General features: G+C 41.3%; 1 protein-coding gene across 1 annotated transcript in view; it reads left to right on the forward strand.

The window, feature by feature from the left end:
• Positions 1-15348, forward strand: part of LOC123622227 (translation initiation factor IF-2-like) — a 39391-nt gene extending 24043 nt beyond the window's left edge. Inside the window, exon 3 of the mRNA XM_045528414.1 lies at positions 15156-15348. Within this exon, the coding sequence (XP_045384370.1) occupies positions 15156-15252 (97 nt within the window). The 3' untranslated portion in view covers positions 15253-15348. The remainder of the gene's footprint in view (positions 1-15155) is intronic.
• Positions 15349-15876: the final 528 nt, after the last annotated feature.

The raw sequence follows: 15876 nt of genomic DNA on the forward strand, positions 1-15876 counted from the left end.
CAGAATGCCACAGACTTCCAATTCCCGGTAAAGTAGCGAGAGAAGCGCCCCGGCCCAGCCAGGCAGGCTCTGGAGCCCACCCCTGCCGGGGACCATTGGGTGGAACCCGCAGGGGACAAGCGGAGAAGGACAGGAGTCCGCAGAGGCTGGGGTGGCGCAGCCCAGACCACAGCACCCGCAGAAAAACAAGTCCCGTCCTGAGTGGGAACGCCGGTGACCGTCGTGCGAAAGGTGAGGCTCTGGGAAGACGGGGCAACCTAGCAAGGGCGCTTGCCCTTAGAGACTTGGTGATATCCGGAAAGAAGGCAACAGGAATAAAATGAAGAGTCCTGCATAGATCAAAGAGAATCACAGAAATCACAAAGCTTGAGCCGCCTCTCCAACGACAAAGAAATTACCCTCCACTATGTCAACGGCAGAGGGCGCGTTTGAATCAAGAAACCCACACGCCGTCCCCGGTCTGCATCAACTCTCACCTCCGGTCCAGGAAAGAAAGTAATTACAAAAGGAGCAGCAAGCGGCAGACGACGTGCAAGCAAAGCTACAATCAGAAGAAAACAAAGTTTGAGAATCAAAGCATTTCAGCTAATGAATGTTCTCACCCTTTCTAAACACACACGTACCCACATCGCAAAACAGAAGAAAACTGTAATGCCATGTTCCAAAATTAATTAAATATCCTAAGATAAGTATTTTCATATATAAGAAAAATCTCAATCTCGAATCAAAAATTCAGAAAACCAGAATTAAAATGGACAAAACTCAGGAGGACGTGAAATGAGAGCTGGCTATATTCTGGAGAGGAAATGAAGAAATTCATTTTGCAGATACTCGTGTTGCTAGCAGGGCCATCCTTGCAGTTGGGCAGCGGTCAGACCAACACCGTGGCACCTTTTATCTCTTGCTTTTTCCCATGCACAGGCCTGTCCTTCCTAAGTGCCAGTGCAAGGCGAGTGAGCATTTCTTACACATAAGCATACTGACTCTTCCAATAGGAAACATTTTGTAAGGCCGATCTTAGGGACAGTTTTATTTGCCAAGTTCTCTATTAAATGAGACTGTAGGAAATACCCAAATACTTTCCCAGAGCAAATCAAGTGGAACTTGTTGAATAGATTAAACTTTCCAAAAAGAGCTTCATTGTCCTTGATAATATGTCAAAATTTCAGAGATGTTTCCAAATTGTAAGGAATGACCACAATAAATTATGGTGTATTTTATAGTTGAAAAAGTAATTCTCATACATTATATGTATCATTAAAGTTGTATATTAGTCAAAAAACACATGAAATAGTTTTTTCTCCCTGCCTCTTGTGGCCAGAAACAGCTTAGAAATGCTTTGCATGGGTTTATATATTTGAAAAATAAGTAAGGCAATGGCTTCCTTGTATGTGACATTTGCAGTACATTGCTAACTTCAGACTGTGGGACAGATGGCATTTTTCTAGGGATGGCCACAACAGCATCACCCATCCCACATGTTCTTCTAGCCACCACCCCACTAAGAGATAAAGTCTAATCCCTTCCGCTGGAATCTGGGTGGGATTGCGTCTCACTTGTAACCAATAGAATATGGCAGAAATAATACTGCATTACTTCTGAGGATAAGTTGGAAAGGAAAGGATAATGCAATTTCTACATTGCTCTCTGCTGCATTCTTGCTGGAGCACTGAGCTGCTAGACAAGCAGTTAGACTGAGGCTGCCATGCTGTGAGGAAGCCCAAACTAGCCCATGCAAAGAGACCACATGACAAAGCCCTGAAACTATATGAAATAAGAGAGATGCCCTACCATTCTCTAGCTGTTCCAGCTGCCCGCCCCCACCGCCTTTCGTTCCCATTCCAGATACCACCTGGCTGCAACTACATTTGAGACTCTCAGCCAGAACTACCCAGCCAAGCCTTTCCTGAATTCCAGACCCTCAGATACCATAGCAATAATAAAATGATTATTGTTTTAAGCTACTGAATCTTGCAGTGATTTGTTCGGCAGCAATAGTTAACTAGGATGAATGAAGCCACAAGGAATAAGTACTATTTCTAGAGAAGCAATAATAACTATGCCTAATATCTTTTGTGGTTGTTTTGTTCTGGATAATTTTTAAAGAAGAAGTTGATAAAGCAGAACATGCCTCTTTTGAGAAGAATTATGTTCCTCTCTAGATTTCACTCATAAACTAACCTTTCCAGTGGAAAAGAATTGAGTCATTTTCAGATGATTTTCTCTTTTTTGTAGTTGCAAACCTTTAAATATCTATTGCCTTTGGCAAAAGTCAATGATAGGACATGTTGCTGGAAAGAGCTGTTTACTTTGTCCCTGGGTGGGATAAAGCTAAAAAGATGCAGGAACTAAGAACATGTCTGTGGCTCAAGGATTTTAAATAAAGCCCAACACTGGGTAGCTTCCACACTGGCTATTTGGTGAGCAAACAAATCCAACTTTTAGGGTATAATAAAGAGAAGTGACCACAAATGGAGGGCTTGAGCAAGGAGGTTTCATTCCTGATGGCTAATGTTATGAAGTCAGGTGGCCTGGGTTTGAATCCTACTCCCTCACTTACTATGTCACCACTGGGAGGTAAATTGATCTCATCTTGCCTCTGTTGCCTCATCTTTTGTTACAAGGGTTATTGTCAAAATTGAATTAAATAATACACATGAATGGCTTAATACAATGTCAAGCACATAGTGAGTACTCAATAAGTGGTAGCTACCACTATGGTTATTATATGCTGTCTGGATTTTAAGCTCTAGATCCAGAGACCCAGATCTAGTGAGGGGAGGATAAACTGTCCAGAGATTAAATTGCTTGACTCAGGTGTATGTTTACTGGCTACCATGTTACTGCCCTGTGCAGTACACAGGACAATTCAAGACCTACTTAATCTGTCCAAGGCAATGGTCTTTCCCAAATAGAGGAGGACAGTTCCTCAACCAACAGTGTAAAGTAGTTCACTCCCTTACTGAAAATCCCAAATAAGTTTCCAAGCTTCCATTGTAGAATTTAATATTTAAGTTAAAAACACCTAATCTGATCTCAGCAAACTAGGATTAAAAGGTATCACTTTAATCTGATAAAGGGTATGTACAAGCCATATTTAATAGAGTAATACTTAACTGCTTTCACTCTGAGGTAGGGAACAAGACAAGCATGCCTTATCACTCTTATTTATTCTCATCTTGTATCATCTATCACCCTATCACTTTTGTTCAACATTGTACTGTAGTTTTACCACAGCACTAAGGTGAGAAAAAGAAATAAAAATTATTAAAATTAGAAAATGACAATTAAAATGGTCATTACTTGGGATATTCAGGGGTTAATATACTAGCAACAATTAGAAAATTAAATAGAAACATATGATTTGTAGTACCATAAAAAATCTAATATCCAGGAATAAATTTAACAATAAATGTCCAAGAACACCCACCACATTGAAAACTACAAAACATTTAGAGAAATTAAAGAAAACCGAAATAAAGAGAAGGATATACCATGTTCGTTGATTGGAATATTCATTATTTTAAAGATGTCAGTTCTGCCGAAAATGTCCTACAGATTCATTAAAATTCCAATTAAACTCCCAGCAGAGTTTTTTTCTGTATAAATTGACAAGTTGATTCTAAAATATAGATAGAAATGAAAAGTAATTATAATATCTGAGACAACATTTAAGAACAACAAAAAACCTGGAGATCACCAATTATTAAGACTTATTGCAAAGCTAAATAAGACTGTGGCATGAGGGCAGGGCATGGTGGCTCACACCTATAATCCTAGCACTCTGGCAGGCTGAGGTGGGAGGATCACTTGAGGTCAGGAGTTGGAGACCAACCTGAGCAAAAGCAAGACCCTATTTCTGCTAAAAATAGAAAAAATTTGCTGGGTATGATGGTGCATGCCTGCAGTTCCAGCCACTCAGGAGGCTGAGGCAGGAGGATCGCTTGAGCCCAGGAGTTTAAGGTTGCAGTGAGCTATCATGATGCCACTGCACTCTAGTCCATGCAACAAAGTGAGACCCTGTCTCGAAACAAAAACAAACAAACAAACAAAGACTGTGGCATCAGAACAATGTTAGACAAATAGATCAATGGAACAGAAGTGAGAGTCCAGAGAAAGACTTACAGGATATATAGTCACTTGATTTGCCACAACTACAATACAATTAAGTGAAGAGAGGAGAGTATTAAGTCAGTTAGTATTAAGTCAGATAGTATTAAGTTAGTTGGATATTCATAAGGAAAAAAATGAAACTGGATTCCTATCCCATACACAAAAACTATTTCATGATAGATCATAGGCTTAACTGTTAAAACTAAAACAATCAACCTTCTAGAAGAAAATATAAGAGAATGTCTTCATAACCTTGGGGCAGGCAAAGATTTTTTTTTAAATAGCATTGTTCACTTAAGACTTGTGCACTTTACTGTATATTAGTTACAATTCAAGAAAAATGGAATTGTATTCAATTCAAGAGACAATTGAATTGTCCCTTATCTTTCATTATGTGACAATCTTAATATTCTTCTTATTCCTTTTTGACTTCTCTATCTCCACTAGCTTCTTTTCTCTCATTTTGTACAAGATTCTTTCTGCAGTTTGCTTATTTTCTCTTGCTACAATCTGTATCTTGGTCATCTTACCTGTCTGTGGCTTCATCTGCCTGCTCTCTGTAGGTGGTTCTTTATGATATATCTGTTGTTCCAATCTGCCTCCTCCCATGGGGTCCCTGACTGACATCCAGCTGTGGTCTAGTTCCCCATGATGAACTTCCATCCCCTCTGTGGCATCCCTCAGAGTTGTTGTCTGGTCTGTGCTTTAATATCTTTAATGAGAAAGAAATCACCCCCACCCCAAAATGCTAGCCAGAAATTCTTTACTTTGAGTTGCAATTTGCCACTTCGTTTCTGTCCTTGGTTCTAGGTCTACCTCTTATATGTTCCTGATCAAGTTTAATTCTACTTTCACATGACAGAGGAAGCCTTCCCTGCTTTTTCTTTTCTCCAAGTCAACCATTTGAGGCTCCTTCAAACACTTTTCCCTAAACATAGTCACATACTTCATTTCTATCCAATTCTGGACAGGCCGCAATTTTATATGTTCCTGTCAAAATGCAGCACCCAGAATTAAACAGGAGGCTTGAGAGTTCTCCAGCCTCTGGACCATTGCCTCCCTCATTGCAGACATGTTATCTTCTGGATGCGGGTAGGGACTTACAGAGCCCTGGGGAGCCATGGCAAGAGCCACCATAGGGGTTAAAGGTGGGGGGCAGTGTGATTGACAAACTAAAGATGAATCTGGGCTTTGCCACTGACCACCTCATGGTGTTTAGCAGGTCACCTCACTTCCTCCGGCTAAGAAACGAGAATATAGTGCTACCCACTTTATAGGCTGCTGTGGAGATTTGGGGAGAAGAGAGTGCTCAGCACAACTCCTCGGGGGGAATCCCTTCTTAATAAATGCCAGCAATTGCCTATTATTTCTTGAGATGGATCTTAAAGGATGGACAGGATGGTGACAGGAGGGGGCAACAGAGGGTAAGATGTTTTAGGGTAAGCAGCCACGTGTGTGTGTTTGTGTGTGTGTGTGTGTGTGCGCGCGCGTGTGTGCTCAGAATATAGCAAATATACCAGCCCGGCCAAGGGGTATTGGTGACCAGTAAGGCTTTGGAGACTATTCTAAAGTGCAGCTCTGTCCAATAGAAATATATTTTCCAATGTTCTTCTTGCTATTGATTCCTAGTTTTATTCCATTTTGGTCAGAGAAAATACTTGGTATGATTTCAATTTTAATTTTTTGAGACATGTTGTGTGGCCTAACATGTGGTCTATTCATGGGAATGATCCGTGAGCTGAGGAGAAGAATGTGTGTTCTGCAGCTGTTGGATGAAATGTTCTGACAATATCAATTAGGTCCGTGTGGTCTCCAGTGCAGATTAAGGCCCATGTTTCATTGCTAATTTTCTGCCTGGATGACATGTCCAATGCTGACAGTGGCGTGTAAGATCCCCAACGATTATTGCATTGGGGTCTATCTCTCTCTTTAGTTCTGACCATGTTGGCTTTATATATCTGGGTGCTCCAGTGTTGGGTTCATATATATTTAGAATTTATATCCTCTTATTGAATTGACCCCTTTATTATTATATAATGGCCTTCTTTGTCTATTTTTGCAGTTTTTATCTTGAAATCTATTTTATCTGATAGAAGTGTAGCTACTCCTGCTCTTTTTTAGTTTCCATTTGCATGGAATATCTTTCTCCATACTTTATTTTCAGTCTGTGTGTGTCTTATAGGTGAAGTGTGGTTTTGCAGACGTGTTTTTTTTTCCATTCAGCCACTCTCTGTCTTTTGATTGGAGAGTTTAGTCCATTCATACTCAATGCTATTATTGATAGGGAAGGACTTACTTCTGCCATGTTATCATTTGATTTCTGGTTGTTTTGTGGTCCTCTCTTTCGTACTTCCTTCCTATCTTCCTTTGTTAAAAGTGATTTTCTCTGGCAGTGTGTTTGAATTTCTTGCTTTTCATTTTTTGTGTATCTGTTGTAGGCTTTTTGATTTGAAGTTACCATGAGGTTTGCAAAAACCATTTTATAACCAGTTATTTTAAACATATGACAACTGTGCTCACAAACAAACAAGCAAAGAGAAATCTAACAGAAATTCTACCCTTTAATGCCATCCCCCACTTTTTAACTTTTTGTTGTTTCCATCCATATCTTTTTTATACTATTTGTCTCTCAAATAGTTGTTTCTGCTATTTTTTATAGGTTTGTCTTTTAGTCTTCCTACTCAAGATATAAGTGGTTTATACACCAAAATTACAGCATTAGAGTTTTCTGTATTTGTGTATTCACTGTTACCAGTGAGTTGTATACCCTCTGATGATTTCTTATTGTTCATTAACATCCTTTTCTTTCAGAGTGAAGAACTCCTTTTAGCATTTCTTGTAGGACAGGTCTGGTGTTGATGAAATCCTTCAGCTTTTGTTTGTCTGGGAAAGTCTTTATTTCTCCTTCATGTTTGAAGGATATTTTTGCAGGATATAAGATTCTGTGGCTAAGTTTTTTTTTTTTTTCCATTCAGCAATTGAATACGTCATGCCTCTCTCCTGGCCTGTACGATTTACACTAAGAAGTCTGCTGCCGGATGTATTGGAGCTCCTTTCTATGTTATTTTTTTCTTTTTTCTTGCTTCCCCTAGGACCTTTTCTTTATTTATGACCTTTGGAAGCTTGATCATGAAATACTTTGAGGTAGTCTTGTTTCGATTAAATCAGCTTGGTATTCTATGACCTTCTTGTACCTAAATATTGATATTTTTCTCTAGGTTTAGAAAGTTCTCTGTTATTATTTCCTTGGATAATCGTTCTATCTCAGTCTCTTTTTCTACCTCCACTTTAAGGCCAATAACTCCTAGATTTGCTCTTTTGAGGCTATTTTCTAGATCTTGTAGGTGTGCATCATTCTTATTTAGTCTTTTTTTTCTTTTTTCTCTTCTGTATATTTTCAAATAGCCTGTCTTCAAGCTCACTTTCTTTCTTCTGCTTTGTCAGTTCTGCTGTTGAGAGACTCTGATGCATTTCTCAGTTTGTCAATTGAATTCTTAAGCTCTAGAATTTCTGCTTGGGTTTTTTAAATTATTATTTCAATCTCTTTGTTAAATTTCTCTGATAGGCTTCTGAATTCCTCCTCTGTGTTGTCTTGGAGCTGTTGTGACAGTGTCTTCCCTCACTCTCTGTGCTGGTCTGCTGGAGTTGGGGGAGGAGTGACATGGGCACTTCCTGGTGGTCACCAGCACTAAGTCCCACAGGAAGCCAGCCCAGTCTCACCCAAAGCCCGTGGTGACTGCTGCCTGGCTACCTGTGATGTTTATTCAAAGCCAAGGGCTCTTTAGTCAGCAGGTGGTGAATCCTGCCAGGACTGGGTCCTTCCCCTCAAGGCAGCATGTTTCCTTCTGGCCCAGGGTGGATCCAGAAATGCCATCCAGGAACTAAGGCCTGGACTCGGGGGCCTCAGATGTCTGCTTGGTACTTTATTTTACTGTGGCTGAGCTGGTACCCAAGTTGCAAAGCAAAGTCCTCTGAGCTCTTTCCTTTCTTGTCCTCAAGTGGAAGAAGACTCCCGGAGCCGTACTGCCTGTAGTTGGAGCAGGGGTGACACAGGCACTGGCTCGGCCACCACTGCTGGTGTCTCACTGGGTCACATGCACTCCAAGTCCACTGGCTCCGAGCCAGCACAGCCACAGGAATTGCCTGAGGACTGCAGCCCTTGTGGCCCAACTGCCTTGGGAATTTAGCCCAGGCCCCATGCTGCTCTTTGTCAGCCAGTGTTGGGGCTAGCGGGAGCTTGGGTTTGGGCTGGAGGATTTCCCTCTGGCCAGCCTGGTCAAAATGCTCCGTCCGTGGGCACCAGCAGAATTCTGCCCTGTGCCGTGTTCCCCTCTGCCAGGGTGGCCCTGCACTTCAATGCAAAGTCCCACAATCACTTTACTCTCCCTTCCCCGGCACACAGATTCTGTCTCCACTGGGAGCTGGCACGACACTGCCGGGGGATAGAGGGTGGCATAGGCCATGCAAGACTGTCTTCCTGCCCTCTTCAGTGCCTCTTTCCATGATGTGATGTTAAAACCAGGTAGTCTGATCACTAAGCCGATTTCTGGTTCTTCTGAAGGTTCTTGCTTGCATGGATAGTTGTTGAATTAGGCGCTCACACAGAGAGACGATCACTGGAGGTTTCTGTTCAGCCATTGTGCTCCCTAAGATTCTGTCTAACAGAAATATAATGTGAGCCACATAAGGAATTTTAAATTATTTGGAAGTCTCATTTTAAAGAGCTAAGATAAATAGTAAAATTAATTTTAATAATATTTTATTCAATCCAGTGTCCCAAAATATTTCAACATGTGATCAATATGAAAATTTATTTCTTTTTTTGTGTGTTAAGTCTTCAAAGTCTGGTGTGTATTTTCTTTCTTTCTTTTTTTCTTTTTTCTTTCTTTCTTATTTTTCTTGAAGACAGAGTCTCACTCTTGGCCCAGGTTGGAGTGGTGCAATCATAGCTCACTGTAACCTCCAACTCCTGGGTTTAAGCAAACCTTCTGCCTCAGCCTCCACAGTAGCCGGGACTACAGGCATGTGCCACCACGCTCAGCTAATTTTTACATTTTTTGTAGAGGTAGGGGTCTCCCTATGTTGTCCAGGCTTGTCTCAAACTCCTGGCTTCAAGTGATCCTCCCACCGTGGCCTCCCAAAGTGCTGGGATTACAGGCATGAGCCACCATGCCTGGCCCAGCCTGGTGTGTATTTTCTGCTTACAACACATCCATAGTTAGACTGGCCACATTTCAAGAGCTGAATGGCAACATAGGGCTAGTGGCTGCTGTATTGGCTAGCTCAGCCATTGAAGGTCTTAACTCTGATAGCAGCATGGTTTTCTCTGAATGTTACTCTTTCTGTCTCTCTCCTCTCCCCCAGAGAGAGAGATGGCAATGCCTTCATCTAATACAATTAATTTAAAGGAACAAAAAGAGGGATTAAAAAATGCTCCTGGGCACCTTCTTTCGCAGCCAGCCTAATCCTGAGATTTTCACAAACCAAAGCTCAAAAACTTCTGGTAGATACTAGAACATACTTGACTTGTTCCAGATTATATTAGCGTAGACACTCTGGAAATCTTGCAGCAAAGAAACCTGTTTTACTTTGTGTAACTCCACATTTTCCAGTGTATTAGGATTGTGAAGCAATGTTTTAACACTTTCTAAGGTTGGGAATCCAGAGTTTGGTAGGAAAAGCTGTGGGAAGGGCTGGAGAAGCCTAGATTCGGGTTCCCCGTGGTAGCTACTGAGGTATTGCTAGGTAAGGAACTGGAGGAAATTAGAATGGGAGAGAAAGCTCATAGCTGACACAGTCAATTCTTAGCCTGAACCAACACCAGGAATGTGGTCCACTTATCATGACCATAACATTGGCTGTATTTGATACTTAATGGAAATCAATCAGATTGGTCACTGAATCTTTCAATCCGGGTACACAATGGTGGAATGAACCTAACCAATTTTACCTTCTTTAAGAAAAGAACAGGGAAAATAATATACCCAAGACCACCATTAACAATCCAGAGAGTAGTGCATCTCTGGTCACTGTGCACGAAATAGAAAAGAAGGGTGTAGTTAGAGACAAACTTTACTAATAGCAGCATTTCAAAATGGCATCAAGCAAGATGCCTGCATATGCAAACATTCAAAAATGTGTAATGACGCACAGTGATGGTGAACAGCATGCATATAAACCTTTTAGATGACTTTATCAACATATGTGGAAAAATAAGCAACTTCTTCCGTTTCCAGAGTAACTACTGCTGGATTAAGAAAAGTAAAACTCAGTTTGTGTCTTGTTCTCTTCAACCTGCTTTTGCCTTGAGGGTTTTAATTTATAAATTTCTTTCTAAGGACTTCAGAGCTTCTGATGAGAATAGTCACTCAGTATTTCCCATAGTGCCTTGCACTTAATAGATGCTTCCTCAACGTTTTGTTTCATTAATGAGTAGTTCTGATCAACACAATCCCCCTTCATAAATGTGGCTTTCCCCCATGGAGAAATTAAGTTGAAACTTAAGATAATTTAAAATTCTCAAGGTTAGAAACACTGTCATAGTCTTTAGAGAAATTCTAGTTTGTTGAGAAACCAATGTAAGTTTGAAATGAATTTGCATTTCTCTTAGGAACACAGCCCTGTTAAAATTCGATAAGCCGTTTAAAACAGATGCCCTTTGCTGGGGAAACGCTCCGGTGTACACGTGCGGTGACACTGACACAGGAAGGTCCACACGGCATCCCGAGTTGTTCCAGCTGCTTAACCTGGACTGGCGGGAAGCCTCAGCCAGTCTGTTTTTCTTCTTAATATATAGTTATATTTTTCTTATATAAAAACACTGCTTTTAAGTGGCTAGTATTTTAAGTTTTCTGTATGTAAGATGTTATAACATATGTCATGTCATGTATATTCAATGTAAGTTCAGTTTTGTGTCCTTTTCTTAAGATTGTTTGGGTTTGACTATTTATTGTATTTTGCAAAGTCAAAACCCCCTTGGAAGTTGACTAATAGTATTTTGCATGGTGAGTTTTTTTCCCTTGAGTACTCAAAAAACTAAGTTTTAGACGCTGCTGCTACTGCAGCAACATTAATGAAAGTTGGGTATTGTTACCATCTCCTGTTCCCCTTTATTTTGCCCATGTGATAAGCGCATCAGACACCTCAAACAATATAGGCTGATGTTAAAAGGGGTGCTAAGCAGGAAAGCAAGTGATAACTATTGAGATACTACTAATGACAGCAAATGCCCTTCTCTAGAAAGCTAAGTGTGCCTTTTTTTTTTTTTTTTTTTTTTTGACACAGAGTCTCACTCTGTTGCCCAGGCTAGAGTGCCCTGGCGTCAGCCTAGCTCACAGCAACCTCAAACTCTTGGGCTCAAGCGATCCTTCTGCCTCAGCCTCCCTAGTAGCTGGGACTACAGACATGTGCCACCATGCCTGGCTAATTAGTTGTCCAGCTTAGTTTTTTTCTATTTTTAGTAGAGACAGGGTCTCACTCTTGCTCAGGCTGGTCTCGAACTCCTGAGCTCAAACGATCCTCCCACCTCGGTCTCCCAGAGTGCTAGGATTATAGGCCTGAGCCACCGCGCCTGGCCCTAAATGTGCTTTTTATCAGCTTCCCTAGAGTGCTATTGTGTTAAATCCAAGTGGGAAATATATGCCAGAATGCTACAACTCAGCCAACAAGTATTAATGCACATACCTACTTCATGCTTCATACAGTGTGATGCACCATGCCCTATGGGCACAGGGAGAATTAAGACTATTGCCGCTGAACAACACACAACAAAACATTAAGCTCTGAGAGCTCTGTGTTTAAGGATCCACAAAGTAATCATTTAGGTATCTTTCAAATGAACAAAATGCTGCATGAAAAATATAGATATGACATAATAGTGGGCAAAGCATAATAAACCCAGGCATAGTTGCATACAAGAGGGAATGTATATATGAGTTTGACCTTTTCTGTTTTGTAAAATGAAGGATTTGCCCTATAATAAAAGTTTTCAAGGCCAGGCACAGTGGCTCACACCTGTAATCCTAACACTTTGGGAGGCTGAGGCGAGAGGATTGCTTGAGGCCAGGACTTCAAGATCAGCCTGAGCAAAAGCAAGACCCCGTCTCTACAAAAAATAGAAAAATTAGCTAGGCATAGTGGTGTGTGCCTGTAGTCCTATCTACTCAGGAGGCTGAGGCAGGAGGATTGCTTGAGCCCAGGAGTTTGAGGCTGTAGTGAGCTATGATGATGCCATGGCACTCAAGCCAGGGCAACAGAGCAAGACCCTATAAATAAGTAAATAAATATTTTCAAAATGAGCACCTAGAGGTATGGACTTATTCTCAGGGCTTCACATATCGTCTTTGGAATTTATGTTTTTATATCAAAGGTAAAAATTTAGAATTAATCAAATTATATTCTGGGTTATCGAGAGCAGTGTTTTTCAAACTGTGGATCATGATTCCCTAGAGGTTTGTGACCTATTAAAGGGTAAAATTGCTCACATACGGAATTGTTTTAAATAAAAGTGAAGAGAACAGAAAATATCACAGTGTACAGCTGGTAGTAAGAGCTAAGTATAATATCATTTTACAAAATGTTTGTTTCTGTTTTATACATATCTGCATGGGTATGAATCATGATGTAAAATGTATTTATGACAGTGCACAGAAGTCAAACAAGCTTGAAAGCCATTAATCAATAGATCACAGGTTCTCAACCTTCACTGCACACTGGAATCACCCACGGAGCTTGGGAAATAGGGCTGCGTGGGTCCCACGCCCTGAAATTCTGCTGTAATTCATTTGGGACGTACCCTGGGTTTGCAGCTTTCTTAAAGCTTCTCAGGTGTGTAGCCAGGACTGAGAACTCCTAACGAGCTGAGCCTTGTGACCAAGTTCTGGCAAGTATTACAATTTCAGTGCCTGTCTCTGGGCTTGAGTTTATTTAATTCGCCTCTGGATCAAGTTGTTCCATAAATTGGGATTGTTGCAGGGTACGAAGAAGGGGCAGAGGAGGCTTAACACACACATAATGTTTTCACCCCGGGTGAAGGTCAAATGCACTCTAGTGGAGGTGAGTGAAAGAAAGCTTCACAGTAGTTCAGGTAGAGAAATGTAGTGGGAGGATTCAGAGAGAGAGAGAGTGGAAGAGCTTGGAATAATTCGAACTGTGTGAGCGTGTGAGCGATTCCACCTGCCCCTCTACTCGGTGAGTGGACGTCCGGACTCTGCATGCTGCGGGGCACTGACGTTTGCTGTTTCTGCAGGTGTCTCCTTACATATAGGGCCTCTGTGAGCCTCTCCACACAGTGGATTAGCTTTAAGGGTAATTTTTTATTTGTTCTTTTATGTGAGCCTTTCCTTGTCACAGACAATGCAATTCCACCATATTCATGCTGCAAGAGTAACTTAGTTTCAGCAAAACATTATCCATTGCATTCACTGAGTTACTTTCAATTGCATTAGTTTACATTCCTGTTCTCATGCAATTTCTAATTGTGCTTGGTTTTATAACTGTATAAGAGCAAGGACATAGGTTATTTACACTTAGTTATTTTATTTGTACATATTTATCGGTACTATCATATGAAAAATGCAACAGAAGAAGTACTAGAATTTCTGTCCCTTAAAAGGGTAACCTTACTTTACTCACTGGCTCCCTTTGCCCTGTGTGATTTGTGCTGCTCACCCTGAACACAGCGGGACTTTAAATGAAATCCAACGTCTTATCTATCTATTAGTAAAGATTAGAAGAAATTGTGAAGTGATGTAAATGGAGCTTAAAGTTTATTGGGATTATTTTTTGGTAGTCCTATCTGTGTGTGAAGTAAGAGTTCAAAGAAAAATCTGGATTAAGAAGGAAAGTGGGATTTAAATGATTCCTGAAAAGGGGTGATGATGGTGGTGGTGAACACTACTGAGCATTTACTATGTAACCTGCAATGGGCCAACGCTTTCCGTGGATTATTTTACTTGATCTTTAGAACAACCCTTGGAGATAGGTGGTGTTACAATCATCCCATTTTATACACCAGCAGCCCAAGTTAAGTAGGTTGCCTGAGTGATTGAGCTGGGACTCAAACCCAAACACGTCCAGGCCTGCGAGCTGAATCTTCTCAAGTAGAAGAAGAAGGACAGGGAGGATATTCCAGGCCAGAAACCTAACACAGATCCAGGCATGAAGGAACGGACGTGTGTGTGTCTGTGTGGAAGGGCACCAGGGGAGTTGCTGATGGAAAATCAGATGCCAGTTAGAGAGCCTGACAGAAGAGTTGAGACCATTAAATATTATGAAAACATTAGGAAAAAAAGAACAAGACAATCTTCTTCGACTGATGTAGGGAGTTCAGTGGGACATCCTGAGGATGGAACAAGCAAGGAGAATGAAGCACATGATAAACACGTATTTATCATGTGCGTATATAATTGAATATTCAAATGCACAGAAGCAATCTGGAAAGATATAATCCAAATGATAACAATGCCCACCTCTGCCGGGGATATAAGTGTTAGTGGTGATGGTCAAAGGGAACTTGAACTTTGACCTAACATTTGCATTTTGTTTTCTTTGTTTGCTAGCAAGATGACTGCATTCATGTACTTAGGCAATTTTGGAAAACACAGGGATTGAAACAAAAAGTTAAAATGAAATAAAGGATACTATGGGAATTTCATATTCAGATTAGGCCCATCTCCCGAATCCTAGACGGGAAGATTGCAGGATCCTCTTCGTAGGAGCTGACGTGACACAAGGAATAAGGGGAAACGAATTGTCACTTGAGTGATAGAGAAGACGGGATGGTTGTTGCTTAGACCATCTGGAGTTTTATCTGAGAACCGGCACAGGGATTTAGAGTGCATTCTGGTAAAGGAAGCCCCTCCTCAGTTTCCTGGTCCAGAGGTAGAGACAGGGTCAGAATGGGAAGGAGAAGCCATCGCTGTGCTCTCATTTATCAACGTGTCATCCCAGAGCCAGGCTGGGAAGCAGGTCCTCTGTGTGGTTGTTCATGGTGTTTTAAAAGCACACGCAAAACCCTCAACGGTCGATTCTGTGTGTTGTAGATGGAGACGAGAGATCCAGACTTCTGAACTTCTACCAGAGGAGATAAAATGTGCAAGCCCTGCAGAATGCTGGGGAGGTTGGACTGAACTGGAGTGAGAGAGAAGAGAGATGCTGGCTTGAAGGGGTACGTAACAATGAGATTGTAAAACCCAGTGTGCACCAACCCCAGGGTTTTTAATTTCATTTCCAAGCTTGTCAACATGATTGGGGCTGTTTTATGCCATACGGTATGTGGCCGTGGAAGTGAGAGTCCTCTGACAGGGTGTCAGGGAGGATGTTTTCCTGTTTCCAGATATCTGAGGGATGCTGGTCATGACGCAGGAGCAGCAGGGCCACACCAAGATCAGAACAGGTTAGGAGGCCCAGGAGCATAAAGTCTAACCGCTCATATTTATGGAGCACTAGCCATGGGCCAGGCATGGCTTTGAGCACTTTAATAGGTTAATTCGTTTACGTTTCACAAACAAAGAACCTGGCTGGTTACTGAGAAAGGACATGCCCTTTACCAGCAGTAACGATTTTACTCCTATTTACTCCTTGCCCCACTTTTCAATGATCTTTTTCATAGAATTATAAATCTTCACATTGAAAAGAAATTAGCATCAAAGGGATATCAGTATAGGTCACTGTGACAGATCATGTTTTCCAAAAATGGCCACAGAAATATTACTGCTCTTCCAGAATGTTGCTACTCCTGCTTCAATTGAGGTGATCTATTTT

This window comes from Lemur catta, chromosome 17, assembly GCF_020740605.2.
Source record: "Lemur catta isolate mLemCat1 chromosome 17, mLemCat1.pri, whole genome shotgun sequence".
Lineage (NCBI taxonomy): Eukaryota > Metazoa > Chordata > Mammalia > Primates > Lemuridae > Lemur > Lemur catta.